The 16,788-nt window shown below is 38.4% G+C and overlaps 1 protein-coding gene across 6 annotated transcripts in view; it reads left to right on the top strand.

Moving 5' to 3' along the window:
- NME7 (NME/NM23 family member 7) overlaps positions 1-16,788 on the top strand; it is a 172,010-nt gene that overhangs the window by 112,194 nt on the left and 43,028 nt on the right. For 5 of the 6 annotated variants that reach the window (XM_010953830.3, XM_045515869.2, XM_074349780.1 and 2 more), the window contains exon 11: positions 16,483-16,590. In XM_010953830.3, coding sequence (XP_010952132.1) covers positions 16,483-16,590 — 108 coding nt within the window. Of the gene's footprint in view, positions 1-16,482; positions 16,600-16,788 lie in introns of those variants that run through there. The other variant, XM_074349779.1, reaches the window with a different exon arrangement.

Here is a 16,788-nt window from a genome sequence, read left to right as displayed (position 1 = left end):
AAAGCTCTACAGCATGGAGCATGACTGTATAGTTTTCGCCTGAAATGTTAAACAAACAAACAAACGAAATAGGTGTGAGTAAATGCTTATCCTTGCCTGAGATAAAACACACACATTCAAAACAAAACAAAATCTCTCAGTAAAGTACCTGTAGAACATTTGTCCTTGAGTCTTGTTTTTTTCTGGTGTACTCTCCAAGATGAACTTGTTACCTTTAGATATTTGAATGAATTCCCTCACTGTGTATGATGTGGAATCAATAAAACCTCTGAAATAAGAAATATAGTGCATGCATCCAAGTCCACAGAGCAATAGAATATTCAGATCCCCATTCTGTGGGTTCCCATGAAACTTCTCTTAAAAAAGCTGCAAAATGATGTCTAGAGCCTGGGGTCCTGTCTGTGGTGCTATTTAGTCATTTGTGTAAGTCCCAGGTTTTATTTTGTCCCTGGTGAAGTGTCACCTAAAAGCAATACCTGGAAGACATGGTCACAAGTCTTCTCTCATGCAGTGGAAATATTCTAATTTGATTGAGATTCTCCAATGTAAAATCTGGTTGTCTTATCTGTATTGCCCAGACTTCATCTTTACCCCTTTAAAAATTTAGTCTTTCGGTGTATTTTTATTTTTTACATATTTTTAGAAATACATTTATTTCATAAATCATAGTATATGGTTTTTGAATACTTAATAAAATTCCTTGAGAAGATTCAAACCAACTCTTTACTGTTATGGCAAATATGTTGTATCCTCTTTTATATCCTAGGTCCGCTTCAGCAGCACATATACTATATCCTGGGTCCATGCACAGATTTTTGTTTCTCTTTCATTAGGCTTTTTCACTTCTAAATATTTTCTAAAACATACATCTTATAGATGTGTGTGAAGTGATGAAACTAGAAGAGTACCTCAGGGCAAAGTCGAGAAGCAGCTTGAATGACCATGCCTTATAACTTTGAATTTATTTTGTAAAGAGTAGGGAGCCATCAGAGGTGTCTGAGTTAGGGAAAAATCTATCATGCTGACATCCATTGTACCAGCTAAGACAGTAGCTGTGAAGAGTGGGAAGCTCATAGATCCAAGAAGATCCTATGAAACCAATCATGAGAACCCATGTTTGTATCCCTAGAGCATTTTGAAAAATATCTCGAGTAGACCTCTTGTCACACTGTGAGAGCTTTCATAGTGCTGTGTTGGAGTCATTTGCACCAGTCTGCAAGATCCAGTTGTTAGCATCACTTCCCAACTCCACGTTCTCTCTTGGTGGGACTATTTACACAATGGAAATGGGCAAACAATATAAATCAGTTTGTTGTTGTCGAGTGGTTTTTGAGAGTTGGTTGTTAAACAGTTCGTAGCATATCACTAACTGTTTATTCACCTGTCTGACTTCTTGTAAGACTGTGACCTCATAGAATAAACATATCATGTCTTATTAATCTTTATTTCCTTACTTCTAGAACTGATACTTCACATATTATCAGTATCAATAAATCATCATTGAATAAATGGAGAGATTAACAAATTAGATAGTGACCAATTGGTTGTGGGTAATGAATGAAATTGTTAGAAATAGCTCTAAATTACGTAGCCTGAACATTTGAGAAGATAGTGATGCCACTAGGAACCAAAGAAGAGAAATTGCATTGGCACAGGCCAGGGTAGAGGGTTGGAGTGAGTAGTGGAAGATAATTGTTTGGGGACAGACATGTGTTTGAGGTGTGAGCAGAAGACCAGGGTTGGAGATGGCCAACATTTATTCCAATTACTACCCAATGACAGTTTTGAAATTATTTTTTCTATTGTTTTTCTAAAACACTCAACTGTAAAGACTAGTTAAAGTTCAAAGTTACCATTTGTTTAAAAAAGATGGCTTCATTTCAGCAGTATAAGAGAAAATAAAATTTCTGTAATGCATTCTGAAAATTGCTTTGGCAGAGAAAAGAGAAGAGAATGAGGAAATGGAATTTCTTTAACAATGTAAACTTTGTATTTCAAGATGATAGTTCACAGTAATACTAGGAAGAAAAGATGAATTTGAGTGGGGAGGATAAAGTTACCTTTTAGAATATAACTCGTGAAGAAAAAATTTCCTTTTTAAAAAAGCTATTTTGTTAAAGACTAAAGATGAGAAAAAATGTCATTTTACAATAAAGACTTGGGGAAAAACAAGATACTTCTGAGGGCAGCAACTTGACTCTGAATTATCTAGGTAAAGGGGTATTCTGATTTATGAAGTACTCTCATTACTAGAATAATTCATTATATTCTGTACACAAATGAGTGTTTTTAAAAATATAACCAAGAAAATAATGTTGGCATTGTAGTGATGGTAAACAGAGTTTTTCTTTTCTTTTTAAATGAAGATCTTGCCTCAAGATCATGTATAATAATGTGAATTAATGCATTATAGAAGAGTAGAGGAGTACATATTTTAAAAATAGATAATAGATTCAACAAATAAGATGAGAGGTCGTTTACTATAATGTTTAGAGTGGGTTGGTCTTTCTAGGCTGTGTAAATTCTCCAGAAGATTCAGTAGTTCTTCAGGGAATTTCGGGGTGTCTTTGTCTCCCCACTGGAGAAGTCATTGATGAGCTTGTGCTTACAAATCTAACACCACTCTGGTGGATTGCTCCGATCTCATTTCATATTTGCCACAAGGTGTCTTATATCTGTGATGAAACAGTAATATTATCCTCGATCATGGTCACAGAGCAAGTCACTTTCAGAGCTTTTGGGATTAGTGTTTAGAGTTCTAGATTCCATTCTCAGACAGGTGTGCCCTAGTTTGAGAAAATCTGATACACAAAACTACCAGTTCACAAAATAGATAAATTAAGTGATGATTACTAGCATTTCAAAAGGATTTGCTTCAGGGTTCCTTAAAATAGGTACTTCTGAAGAGTGTAATTTAGCCAAAGGGGCCTTGACTCTTGGTAACCAAGAAGCTGAGTTTCATTGCCTGTCATTAGCGAGGTTAATGAAGTGCATACATTTGGGCATGTTCGTCATTTCATTCGTTTATTCACTCCTGCGCTAAATCATTGCTGTTACTCAATGATTCTTTTATGAGCGTACTCTGTGTGTTGGATATGCAGAGGTCACGGGCCTTGTCCTTAAGGAGTTTAGAGATTACAAGAGTTAAATAGATGCGTTAACAAATAAATGGAGTCAACTTTTGATGGTAGAGCCAAGCTGGCTTGTTAGGAGATTGCTGTGGGCTAAATAAGATGAGAGGGTGAAGTGTGGCAGTGGGGGTAGACTAGGAGAGTTAGGCAAGGATTTTTTGTTAAAGAAATAGAATCCATGTGACTTGATGACAGATTGGAAATAGGCCTGAGGGGGAGAGAGAGGAATCTTAGGGTGACTCCCTGAGCCTTTTGGCCTGGGTAACTTGGTTGAATGTCGGTGCTATTCATAAAGAGAGGGGATTTACAAGGAGAGGGTGGGGGAGGGAGATGGTGCAATTGGTTTTGGACAAGTTGAGTGTCTGAGTCCTGTGGAGTAACCAGGTGACCTTGGTTAGGCAGCTGTATATTCCAGTCTGAAATTTAGGAAAGAGGACTGGGCTGAATTTAGAGATTAAAGAGTCATGAAAAGACATGATTAGTAGTGAATGAGATTGCCCAGGGAGAGCCGGAAGGTAAGAAAGAAGAGAGCAAAGAGGGAACTCTGGGCAGGAGGAATGTGTAAATAAAGGAGCCTGAGGAGGAACAGCCAGGGGGAGAACCTGATCTGTGGTGTCACGTGGGCTGAGTAAAGGGAGAGGCTCAGGAACAAGGGCATGATCCATAGTGCTAAACGCTGGAGAGAAGCCACAACTGGAGAGAATCTGTGACCAATTAGAAGATTATTGGTGTCCTTTGCCAAAGCAGTTTAGGTAGAGTTGTGGAGCAGAAGTTTAAGGAGTAAATGGGAAATAGAGATTGTTAAGACTTCTAAAAAAGGAAGGAAAGAGATGGGGGAGTAATTAAAATTGTTTATTTGTGTTTGTGATGGGAGAGACGTGAGCATTTTTGTAGGATGCAGAAAGAAAGCTATTGGAAGGAGAAAGGTTGAAAATACAAGAGAAAGAGAATTATAATGGAGCAAATTTCCTGGCTTAGAGTGGCCAAGAGATAGGAGTGTTAGTTATTAAAAGGAAGAAAAGAAAATCTCTTCTTCCTTTAACACTGAATAGAAGGAGAAAAGGAGTGGAAACAAGCACTTGCAACTGTGGCTATAGGCATTTTAAGGAGAAGATTCTTGATAGTCTCAATTTCCTCTGTGCAGCAGGAAACAAAGTTGTCTGCTGAGAGAACAGATGTAGCTAAGGATAGGGGCTTGAGGATAATGGCAGACATTTGTAGTGTCAACTGTGGAGGAAAAGTGGGCAACAGACAAGATTAATAGATACCTAGACAGACAGATAAAGATTAGAGCCTGGGATGGCAGTGTGAGAAGCATGATTAGATTGCCCTAAAGGTCCTGTGTAGACTAAGGTCTCCTTTATGTCAGAAGGGTTAATACTGCAGATATTAGCAGTCTTGGCTCAGCTTTTAAGTAGAATGATGCTGAGAAGTTATCCCTGGATCAAGAAAGAGGGCTGCTAGTCTCTAGGTCTCTGCCCAGCATGGTGGCCACTAGGCGCTTGCAGCTGTCAAGCACTTGAAACGCGACTGGTTTGAGTTGAGACGTGTTGTACATGTGTTACACACCCAGGCCTTTGAAGATTTAATATGAAACAATAATGTGAAATACCTTGTTAATAGTTTTATGTCAGTTACCCATTGGAATTAAAATATTTTGGATATATAGGGCTAAATAAGTTATATTATTAAAATTTCACTTGTTTGTTTTTACTTTTTAATGTGGCTCATGCTATATTTCTGTTGGACGGCACTGCTGTTGGTAATTAGATGGTTTCAGAAGTGCTAACCTCAGTCTGGAATCTTAGAAGCTCATAGCGACTTTAGAGGGAATTGCAGTGGGCCTGGGGCAGTTTAAGAAATTAACCTTTTGAAAAGAGTTTGCCCAAAGTGGTTGGATGTTTGAGTATTACACTCTTTCTTTAGTGCTGGATAGGAGGTCTAAGAGTGGCCATAGAACCAGGCTATCCATACGTATAAAGGGTGAAAACAGTCTGCATTGTCATCACAAAAGGGGGTTGTGGGATTCATGTGGAATACTATCTGCTTTTGAAAATGAAAGGACTGTGTAATGCCTCGTGGTTATCTTAATTATAAGTTTATTTATAATCTTCTGAAGATGATTTTATCTACTACTGAGGGCTTCCAATTTTGCCAGACACTATTAGGCATTTTATGGGCGTTATCTCATTTAATTCAGCCTAGTGTGCTGCACCTAACAAGATATTTCCACTAACAGTTGAGATTTATGTTGCCACTGTAGGATAAATAACCTTAAATTAAATTTTATGAACTCTCTGGCCCGTTTTGTAAATTGAGGTATAACTGTTCCAAGATGAGTTTGTTAGACCACTGTTACTTCTGATGATGCTTTTATGACTTTATTGCTACATAAGACATTTCAGCAAGGGTTATAGGTGGCTTTTGGGAGAGCGATTTCAAGAGAGTGATGAAGGTGAAAGCCAGTTGGCAAGAAGGTACTTACTAAGTAACACCAGGGATTGTCCTTTTGTGTAGAGATGAAGAAGAGAGATGGAACCTCACCGTATCACTGAAGGTTCAGAGCAGAAAACAGAAACCAGACTAGGGATTTTTTTTAAAAAAAGATTTAATGCAGGAAAGAAGTAGATGTTTACAAACACGTTGGGAGGGCTGCAAGACTAGAAGTCAGGAGTTGACACTAGAGGCATTGATTTTAGGGGCACCTCACCATACCTGCTGCTACTGCCCCCACTCCTGCCACCACCACTGACTCTCATCCCCAGGAGTCTGGTGACTCAGACAAGAGTCTGCCTATGACAGTGCCTCCAAATGGGCCTGTCTCCCACCTTTTCTGCCAGTAGCAAGATCAACGGGAAGATGGCCTCTTCTCAGTTCTGCCTTCCAAATCTCACTGGTGGGACATAATTTACATCAAGAACTCTAACCAAAAGGGTGTCTGGAGAATGTAGTTTTCAGATTTTTAGCTTCCATCTAGGAGGAGGGTAGAATGAAGGTCTGAGACAGCCACTCTGTAGCATCTACCACAGTTATTTATGTCGCTTATTCTGAACCGCTTGTAAAGAATATACACTTCTTGAGAAGAGGGAGAATTTCTGAGCCAGAATATTCAACGGGAATAGTGTGTATTTTCGTGCTTGAGATAGGGAAGAGCTTGGTGGCTTTGAAAAGCTGGGAGAGGCTGATGTGACTAGACCGTTTCAGGGGAGGGTGGAGAGTTAAGCGGAGATCAGATCATGCGAGACTTTCTAGGTCATGTTAAAAATTTTGAATTTTCTCTTAGGAAGGAAACCATTAGAGGGTGTGAAGCAGAACATGGTATAATTCAACTTACGCTTTATAAAGCCCAGTCTGACTGCTTTGCGGAGAATACATTTATCAGGAGCAGTGGAATCTAGGAGACTAGATAGACCAGGAAGAGTTAAAGCTAAGAAACCAATAGTCTAGGGAAGAGAATATGGTGGCAGAGTGGAGCTACGAAGTAAACTGATAAGGGCTATATTTCTGCATTTGTGCTGACAGGATGTGGCATTGAACCGGGTATTAGAGATGCCGAGAATGGGTCTGAGCTATTTTATCATTTTATTCCTTTAGGGGAGTTTCTGAGTACTGAGTAAGAAGTTTCTTTAGGAGAGTAGAGGCAGATGGAGTAGCAGTGATTTCATTAGGCTGTGGTAGACTGTGCAGAGAACATTTTTTGCAGGGGAGAGATTGAGAATGCCTCTCAAGTTTCTCATGGTACCGTGTCTGTGCAGGCATACTGTGTTTTACTGTGCTTCACTTCACTGCACTTCTCAGATATTGTGGGTTGTTTTTTGTTGTTTTTTTTTTTTCTTTTTAAAACAAACTGAAGGTTTGTTGCAACCCTGCAACAAGCAAGTCTATCAGCACCAATTTTCCAACAGCATTTGCTCACTTCATGTCTGTGTCACATTTCGGCAATTCTCACACTATTTCAAGCTTTTTCATTATTATTTGTTATAGCAATCTGTAACCAGCAATCTTTGCTGTTACTACTACAACTTGCTGAAGGCTCAGATGATGGTTAGCATTTTTTAGCAGTAGATTATTTTTTTAAATTAAGGTTTGTACTTTTTTTAGACATAATGCACATTTAACAGGCTACAGTATAGTGTAAACATAACTTTTGTGCGCACCAGGAAACCAAAAAATTAATTCCCCTCACTTTATTGCAATACTCATTTTATTGTCATGGTCTGGAATTGAACCTCCAATATCTCCAAGGTAATGCCTATACTTCACAAAGGTTAAATCTCCTAATATGTAGTATTTGGGAAAAACAGAAAAGAAATAGGAAAATGTTTACCAAAAATGAATATCCTTTTCCTCTATACTAATGTTTATGCTCTCAGACTTTACTTACATAAACAAATCCTTGATGGCGGGAGGGGCTATAGCACAGTGGTCCTAGATTCAATCCCCAGTATTTCCACTAACCAAAACAAAAAAGAAAAGAAAAGAAAAAGAAAAAGTCCATTTTTCTAATATAAAGTAATTCACATAAAAGAGCAAAAAGATTTGGCCAACTATTTTAAAAGAGTACAACCAGTGGGTCATCATTTTATATTTTAAAGTAACACCTGTGTCAGACGAGACTTTATTTCAGCCAGTGCCTGTTGTTGCCTGCAGTAGCAAACAGCTCAGTAAGAGGCAGTGATTACTGTGGCATGTGGTCTGTTGAAGCCTGGTAGAAAAGATAGGATTGAATTGTCTAAATATTTCACCTGAAATCACATTTAATTATGACCCTCTTCAGGTTCCATAAATCTACATTGCAGCTAATTTCTACTTAATTAAAAGTGAGACGTGAATCCTGTCAGAGTTCACAAGCCAGATTTTAATGATGCCTCTTATATAAATAATTCATGTGGTCTCCAGAGCTAATGAAATAAGAGTATTTACTGTGAATTCTCCAATGGCACATTCATTGAGACTAACACATAAGTAGTTAAGTTTAATTTTGCAGTTACTCTTCCTGAGTCCTATGCATAGTTCTAGACGGATCCTTAGACTTACAGAAAGTAGACTTTGGATCTCCTCTCTGATTTTTCTTTCCTACTTCCAATTCCTTCCAGTGTTTCACTGTCCTGTTTTAGTTGTGAATTAGTCCAGTATTGCTTGTCTCTCAGGAATGTAAAACTGTAACTGCATCAGTTAATACAAAGTTGCATCCAAATGGAAAAAGCAGTTTGAAGGTCAGCCTTAGTAAGATATTTCTGAAGTAGCAGAGGAGTCAAGGAGAGAACTTAACATGTACTTTTTAATATTTCAGAACTCTGCTGAAGGGTACCAGTAATGGCTAGAAACATGAATGTTTGCTGTTTTAATTTTGGGGGTCGCTTCACTGGCCTTTGAAATTAAATTCTGTTACACTTGGTGCCTATAAAATGAGGGTAATGATTATAACATGATTTTTTTCCCCATAGCTCTTTTAGGATTTCTAATACCAGAACTATGCAAGTTCTTCTTTTAAGATTTATCCACTTATCTGTATCACAGCTAACATGGTTATCCTATAGTTTAGGCAAGACTTTTTTCCTTTTACTTAGAATTTTCCCAAAATTAGGCTAATGACCAGGTGTGATTATCCATCACATGCCACTTATTCTGTGAATATATTCTGTTGTTGATCACAAAGTTGTCTTTCTTTGAAGTTCCATAATCAGTCAGTTTTACTAATCTCTCCCAATTTAGTTCATTTGTTAAGTGGAAGGTCATTTTCATTCTTGCATATCTCTTCTGTGTCATGGAAAACTGAAACAGAATAGCTTTCTAGGGCAGCAGTTTGTTTTCTTTGTCCGGACATATTTTATCATGGACCTATTATTTGATAAATGATAATTTTCCATATAATGCACACAGTAGTAGAATAATTACGTGAACTCTCTGTTTTGTTTTCAGTGTTTTGCCAATCATCAATCTACATAATACATTTTCTGTGTCTTAGATTTAGAGGTCATTCTTTAAGCCAGATTTCTTCCTCCCACTGTACGATTACCTGAGCAGAATTTTGAGTACTTAAGATGAGCTGTACAGTAACCAAGCATTTGACTTGATGGAGCTGAGAAGGCAAGGTTGTAGTGGGAGGTAGTTATGCCAGGAATTTGGTAGAGTTTGAAAGACTTTGGACCTTCTAAGTGCACATAAATAATGTACTTCAGAGTCTCATTTTCTCAGTATAACCCATCAGTTATTAATATTGCAGTAACTTAAAAATTATTTATGGTATTAAATTTAAATTGCATGTTGGAACTTTGTGTTGCTTTTATTTACCTGGTACTCATTTCTGCTTCATTAAGGGAAGGGAGCCATGCATGGGAGGATGGTTTTTACCGCACAATATAGGAAGCAGGAGGAGCGTGGCTCTAATAGGAAGAATTAGGGAAAATCTGCCGGGAAATTTAGGGGGAAATGACCCACGAAGGATTATTCTGGGCTTTCACTTTAAGCATTTCAGTGTTTTTCACTTTTATAGGCATACATGATATTTTATAGTGATCAAAACTAAAATAAATGTACCAATCCCTTTGTAAAAAAAAAGATCCAAAATGAGAGCCTAAATTTTAACAGCAGATATGAAGAAAATACTTGTTCTCTTTCTTTATGCTTCATTATTATCATTTACCTAAACAAAATATACTATACATGTAAAAATACTTCATATTTTCTGAGATTTGTTTATAAATTATTATTTAATGTAAATGTCTTATTGCATGATGTAAACTTTTATCTTCATTCTAAAACGATCATTAAAATTATTGAGAGTTGTTATATATTTATTAAAAGATACTTGAATATTTGGTTGGGTCACTTTTGACACATATCAGCATATACCCTTTATTGCTTGAAGAACTATCTCATTTTAGTTTCCTTTTAATTCTAAGGTTATATTAATAAAACTAAAAGCCACTATCTATCTGAATGTTTACCATATGGCAGACACTGTTCGAAATACTTTTACTTCTTTAATCCTCACAACAACATCAGCGTTAAGTCGTATTTTTTCACTATTTTACAAATGAGAACGTTACAACAAGCAGTAAGTTTAAGCCTTGTGGCGTGGCTACACAACCAGTAAGTGGCAGAGGCAAAATTCAAATCCAGAGGGCTTTCCTCCACACCTCTCATTCTTCAGTACTATGTCCTGGCTCCCTGAATAGAAGTGTTGTCATTTTATGTCAGTCAGCACATATTTAGCAAACATTTACTGTGTTTTTAAATAAGACATAGAATATCAAGGGAGTTTTATAGCATGTTAAAGGGCAGAGAGTCTAATGGGAACTTATTAAACTGGCGCAGAAAACGGTATAAATTGCAAGTCAGAGGCCTACAATAGGAGCATAATTCCTGTAGGAACAGTGGAAAAGGAAGGATTGCTCTGGGAGGAACTCAAGTTAGTTTTATAGAGGAAGTTATATTATTGGGACTTAAGGTTTCAGGGAAGATGTGAGTGAGGCCCGAAAGGTAGATGTAGGCAGAACGTGGAAGAATTAAATGCCACACTAAGGAGCTTAGGCCATAGGAAGTGAGTGGCATGATCGTATCTGTGTTTAGGCACAAAATTATAGCAACGTGAAAAATGAAATAGAGATAGCTTTTTGGGTTTGGGGAAATAGAGGTGTCAGTAGGATGAGTTCTCATCAGCATGGCAGACAGCCACAAGCGCCCATCACTTCTTGCCTTGCTAATCCTCAGAAATTACAGGCATTATGTTTTCTTTTATCTTCTTGTATTTTAAAGAGTAAATCTCCAGCAGTGCTGGAAAACAAGAAAGGGTGCCTACCATTAGCAGACCATTAACTTTGAAAAGCAGAAAGGCAGATAGGATTGGAGAACCATACACTAAAGCATGCAGGAGAGGACTGGTCTGAAGGAGGAGGGGTCTGGCGGCACATCAGACCCTGTGGATGCCTTGCGGAGGAGGGACCTGGAGCCGTCTGCAGGGCGACTCGGGAGGAGGCTGCATAAAGAGCAGCAGAGTGAATCAGCCTCTTCACCCTCCCTTGCTTATGCTGAGCAGAAGGCGGCTGATGCTGTTAGCTACAGTACCGGTGTGGTGCATGTGGGGCTTTAGCTAGAGACAATGTGATGGGTAGATAGCTAGTGACACCCAGGAAAAATGGGAAGCCCTACTTCTGTAAGAAAAATAACCAGCACCTGTCCGTATGTCCCCAGCATCTCTTACACATAAACAGAGAATTCCAAACCAAGATAAAGGGCCAGGAATTAGCAACCATTTGAAGTTAACCCATGCCATAAAGAAGACACCAAACACAGCACACAGAACCAATACCTAAGGAAAACAAATTGAGCTAATGAAAGTCTTTAAAACAATACAGTCAGTAGCCCCAGGAAGACTGAAGGGAATATTGGATCCATAAAAATAACTATAGCTATGGAAAGCTTAAACTATAATTTTTGAAATGTCAAAATTCTTAGCAAATGAGTAGAAGTGTGCAGGGGACCCAGTTTAGAAACAAATTAGTGAGGTGACAGATCAAATGGAGGAATTGTCCCAGAATGTAACCCAAAAAGACAATTAGATGGAAAATAGGGGGGAAAAGAGAGGGAAGGTAGAACCAGAAGTTTCAATATCGATTGCATAGAAGTGGCTAAAGGAAAGAAGAGATAAAATGGAGGAGAGAAAATAATAATAAAAATAATAGAAGCTGACTGAAATGTATGTCTTCAAATTGGATTAGACTGTTGAGTATGGAGCAGAATGACTGGTAAATGGCCAATGCCCAGATAAAGAGATAATGCAAAACCTTCCAGAAAAGAGAATGGTAATCAGACTGCAGGCATCCGCAGTGCCATATTTGTCATATATGTTGTACATTCTGCATGAATTGTATGTGAATCTGCACATCTTTGTGTATGTATGTGCGTGTGCACCTGCATGTGTGTGCACGTGTGTGTGTAACTGGTCACTGCTGTGGAGGGCCACTCAGATCCGCCTCTGCCCTTCAGGACTGCAGTGCCCATTCCCCAGCTGCTGGAAGTGCTGGCAGCTGACAGTGATGCAGCAAGTCCCTCGCCAGAAATTGCTCTCTGCCGAAGAAAGTTAGCTTGCACAAGGACATGCCCCCTTCCCTGGAACAGCCTATATCCAGTGACTTGTCACTTTGGAGAGATAAAGATCTGACCCCTTTGCTTCAATGGAGGACAACTCTGAAGTTCCAGAGCTCCTTGTAAGATTATCTGGGGGCAACTCTTGTTAGTGCTTTGAAGTTCAACCTCTCCCTCAGCCCAACCCTGTTTTCCTCACAAGTATAGATCCTGAGGCCACTCCTCAGGAAACTTCCAGCATGCAGATCTCCATCTCAGAGTTGGTTTCCCCAAGAATGCAACCTGTGACAGTATTCTTCTCAACTACCCATGAGACATTTGCTAAAACTTAGTACATATTAAGAAAATGTCAACAAGTTCCTTCAAAAGAAGACCAGAGGCCACATTCTCTGACCACAGTACAATAGATTAGCTGTTAACAACCTCCCCACACCACACCCCCTTCCCAGCACACACACACCTCTTCGGAGTTCAAGGGCTGTGCATGTAGCAGGCACGTACATGAAAGTAATATTTTAATGAATACGGTGAGCACCAAATAAAAGTGGGTAGAGAACAAGTTCTTATGAAACAGTTTAATCAGAGTGACTCATTTTGAAGTGTTTGCCCCCTAATCTGAAATGATAAGAAACGGAAAAGTGCTCACCTTTCATTCACCTTTCATAGTTTTACAGAGTACATCTTACTTCACAGAGTGGCAGCTTACCACCACGTAGGTAGAGTAGGTGTTTAACATTGGGTGCTTCATTGCTTGGAAAATTACGGGGAACAGAAAATAATGAATATGAAATAAAGTATGAAGTCAGCCTTATTTTCTAGTTTATCAAAATGTTTTTCTTAAATTTGATACAGTTATAACTGACATTTGATAGAAACCTTGAAAATAAGACTTCAGTAACTCACTAAATAAACGCCTTTAAAATGTGCTTAAGTGATGGACTCACAGACGGGGATGCTGCTCAGAATCCTTGCACCATACACTCCACCCGTCCTAATTCCGGTGCTCTGTATATTCATACAGGTAATCCACTCCGTACCTTGGCCTCTCCATCTGTTGTTCTCCTTTCTTCCAGCCAGCTTGCCCTCCATCTGACCTCAGCCATGGTTATACCTTAAAACTGGTCGTTATAAATCTCTGTAACTCCCTCTCTGCCTACCCCCAGTAATTCCCACTTTAAATATCCTATCTCTTAACTTTACAGCTTGTTTCTTCTGACACACTGATTTCCATAATCACTTCATCCCACTAGGAGCGCTGATCCATCGATCTGCCTTTTCCTTGTCTCTGACCCCTCCACCACCCCCTCCTCCCAGGGCCTCACTTACTTTCTTACTCAATTAAAAGTTTTTGTCCGTCATCATCATTTCTTTACATATACCCTCAACTCCCTCATCCCTCTCTTGTTTTGTTGTTTTCTCTTGCTGAAACCCCAAACCTCATTATCTAACCTTTCAGTGTTCTACCTAACCTTTCTTTGCTTGCACCTGTGCAGCTGAATATGCTGGAGAGGAACACACAACTGTCCTAAATGATCTCCCTCTGCGTTCTCAGTCACTAACCTCGAGCGGGCTTAGTGCTCTGAGCAGCCATATTCATTTTTCTAGTCCATTCACTTTTCTGTTCTCTTAAAATATATCTCATACCTTCTTTTTTCTCTCCTCAGATCCCAAAAGCCTCCTCCTCATCCTTTCTTTCAGCTGCTGGCAATCTTGTTGTCTTTTTCACTGGAAAATAGAATCAGTCAAAAGATAACATCTAGGGGGAATTTTAGGAATGTTCTAGGTCTTCTTTAGGGTGATGATTACCGAGTGTAAACACTTGACAAAATTCGTGGGGCAGTACACTTAACACCAATGCATGCTATCGTATGTAAGTTTTATCTCAATAAAAATTAAAAATAAAGAACTTCCGTAAGTTCCCTGCACTACATAAACTCACAAAGCTATAACTGGCCTTGTAGACTGTCTTGATGTTCAGCATGGACTTAGTCACTTGATCCCATCACTCCAGCAATCCTCTCTTCTCCTTTCTGCTTCATCAGTTTTTCCCTTTGTTGAGTCATTCCCATCAGCATGGAAACGTGCTATTATTTTTCCCACTTTGAAGACAACATCCCCTCCGCCTCAAGAAAAAAACAAAAAAACAAAAAAACTTTCTTGGTCTTACTTATCTGTCTACTTACTGCTCCATTTCTCCCTCCTTTACAGTAAAATTCCTCAGCATAGTTGCCTGTGTTTACCTTTGCCAGTTCTTCCACCCATTTTCTCTTGAAACCACAATAATCAGTCTTCCGCTTCTCTCCACTTCTCTGAAACCGCTCTAGTCAAGGATATCAGTGACTCCATACAGGTAAACCTGATGGTCACTTCTCAGTATTTACTTGAATTAACAGGAATGTTTGTCACTGGTGATAACTGTCCTTGAAATTTTTCCTTCTCTGTCTTCTAGGAAAGGATGCTCCTGCATTTCTTCTAACCAGGCTGGCCATTCCTCTTCGGGCTCCTTTGCTCACCTCTTCTCATCTCCTTGGCTTTTTAATGACATGGTGCCCCTGTGCCTTCTCTCCTTTGTTTATACTCCACTGCCTTCATGATTTCAACTAACCTGTCACTTTACACGCCATATATACACTCTTGCTATTGATTGCCAAATTGTTATTTGTGGTGTGGGACACTCCTCTGAACTCTAGACATGTAGGCAATCATGTATTTGATAAGCTCACTTGGATATCTAATAGGCAACTCAAACTTAATGCATTCAAAAGCAAAATCTGGGGGACCTGCCTTTCCAAATGAAGACTTATTATAACAATTAAGACAGTATAGGATAGATGTAAAAATAGACAAAAATTCCAGTGGTACCAAATGGCAAACCAAGAAACAGACCCATACATACATGGAAACCTTTTATATAATAGAGCTGTCATTGGACATTGCTGGAGAAGGAGTGAAAATTTTTAATAAATGGTGCTGGTGCAATTAAATATCCATATGGGAAAGGGTAAACTTTAAAGATTTTGGAAGACAATAGACATGAGTATCATTATGATCTTGGAGTAGGGAATAATTCCTTAAGAAACAAAAGCACAAACCATAAATGAAAAATCAATAAATTTAATTTCATTAAAATTTAGTCTTTCTGGTCATCAAAAAACATTCTAAAGAAAACTCAAAGACAAGCTTCACTGGGAAAAAGATATTATCATCATATGTAACTGACAAAAAATTAGAATTCAGAATATACTAATAGTAGCAATCAAAAAGAAAAAGAAGAACTCAGTAGAAAAATGGAGGGAAGTCAAGAACAGGCATTTTATAGGAAAGGATGTATATGAAAAATCACTCAGTTTCTTTAGTAATCAAGGAAATGTGAACTAAGAACACAGTGAGATGCCATTTCACACTTGCCAGAATGGCTAAATTAAAAAGTTAGCCAATATCAAATGCTGGTTTTGATGTGGATAGTGGGAATTCTTGTGCACTGATGGTTGAGGGCAAATTGTTACCACCATTTAAGAAAATAGTTTGACAATACTTAGTAAAAGTGAATATGGATGTGCCCTAAGATTCCAGAAAAGCTCTTGCACATGTGCACCATGTACAAGAATGCTTGTAGCAGAATTGTGGGTGTGTGTGGGTGTGTGTGTGTGTGAGCTAGAATAAGAGAGAGATTGGGAAAGAGGGAGAAGGAATGAATTGAATGTTCATCAACAGGAAAATGGATAAAGTATGCTCTATCATACATTGGAATCTACATGGTAACAAAAACAAATTTAAGTTACAGCTATACATATGTACATGGACAAGTATGAAAAACCATTTTTTCCCCCTAAATGGCACGAAGCTGATACAACTATAACATTAAAAAATCTTTTGGAATCAATGCCATCAAACTAGTTCATTTTAAATCAAGTTATTAGGATCTCTGTTGTCTTTGTAAAATATAGGTCTTTCACAATAATGAACTGGGTTCATATTTTATATGACTCCCATAATCTGTTAATAAAAAGAAGGTAATTATTATTGCCCTTTAACATAGATTACAGCAGACTTTACTTTGGGTCAGAGAAAAAGCCTTCTGAGTGAACTGAAAATTTTCATTGCTCAGTTTTCATACATTCCTGCTATTTCCAGGAAAAATCCGTACCAACAATATATACATGTATTTCATTAAGGAATAATTCAAGTGCTTTGTACAGCTGGTGATTTTCTTAACACTGCATGGCTGATTTTATTCTACATGTGAATGTGTGTTTAACAGGAAATTGCCCGGCATTTACGTCCTGGAACCCTCCGAGCAATCTTTGGTAAAACTAAGATCCAGAATGCTGTCCACTGTACTGATCTGCCAGAGGATGGCCCGTTAGAGGTAAGATAAAGAAGGGTAAACACCCTGTTTCTATTTCAAGCTCATGAATAATCTCAGCAGTTCTAGTGTGTAAGGAACCTTTTCAGATTCTTGGATTACAGTGTTCCTTGGCCATTTGACGACTTCAGACTTCAACTTTAAAAGACCAAAGTGAAGGATGCTGTATATAACTGGGTAGTCTTCATAAAATTAAGGTTA

This window comes from Camelus bactrianus, chromosome 21, assembly GCF_048773025.1.
Source record: "Camelus bactrianus isolate YW-2024 breed Bactrian camel chromosome 21, ASM4877302v1, whole genome shotgun sequence".
Classification (NCBI taxonomy): Eukaryota; Metazoa; Chordata; class Mammalia; order Artiodactyla; family Camelidae; genus Camelus; species Camelus bactrianus.
This window is presented reverse-complemented; position numbering and strand designations above follow the sequence as displayed.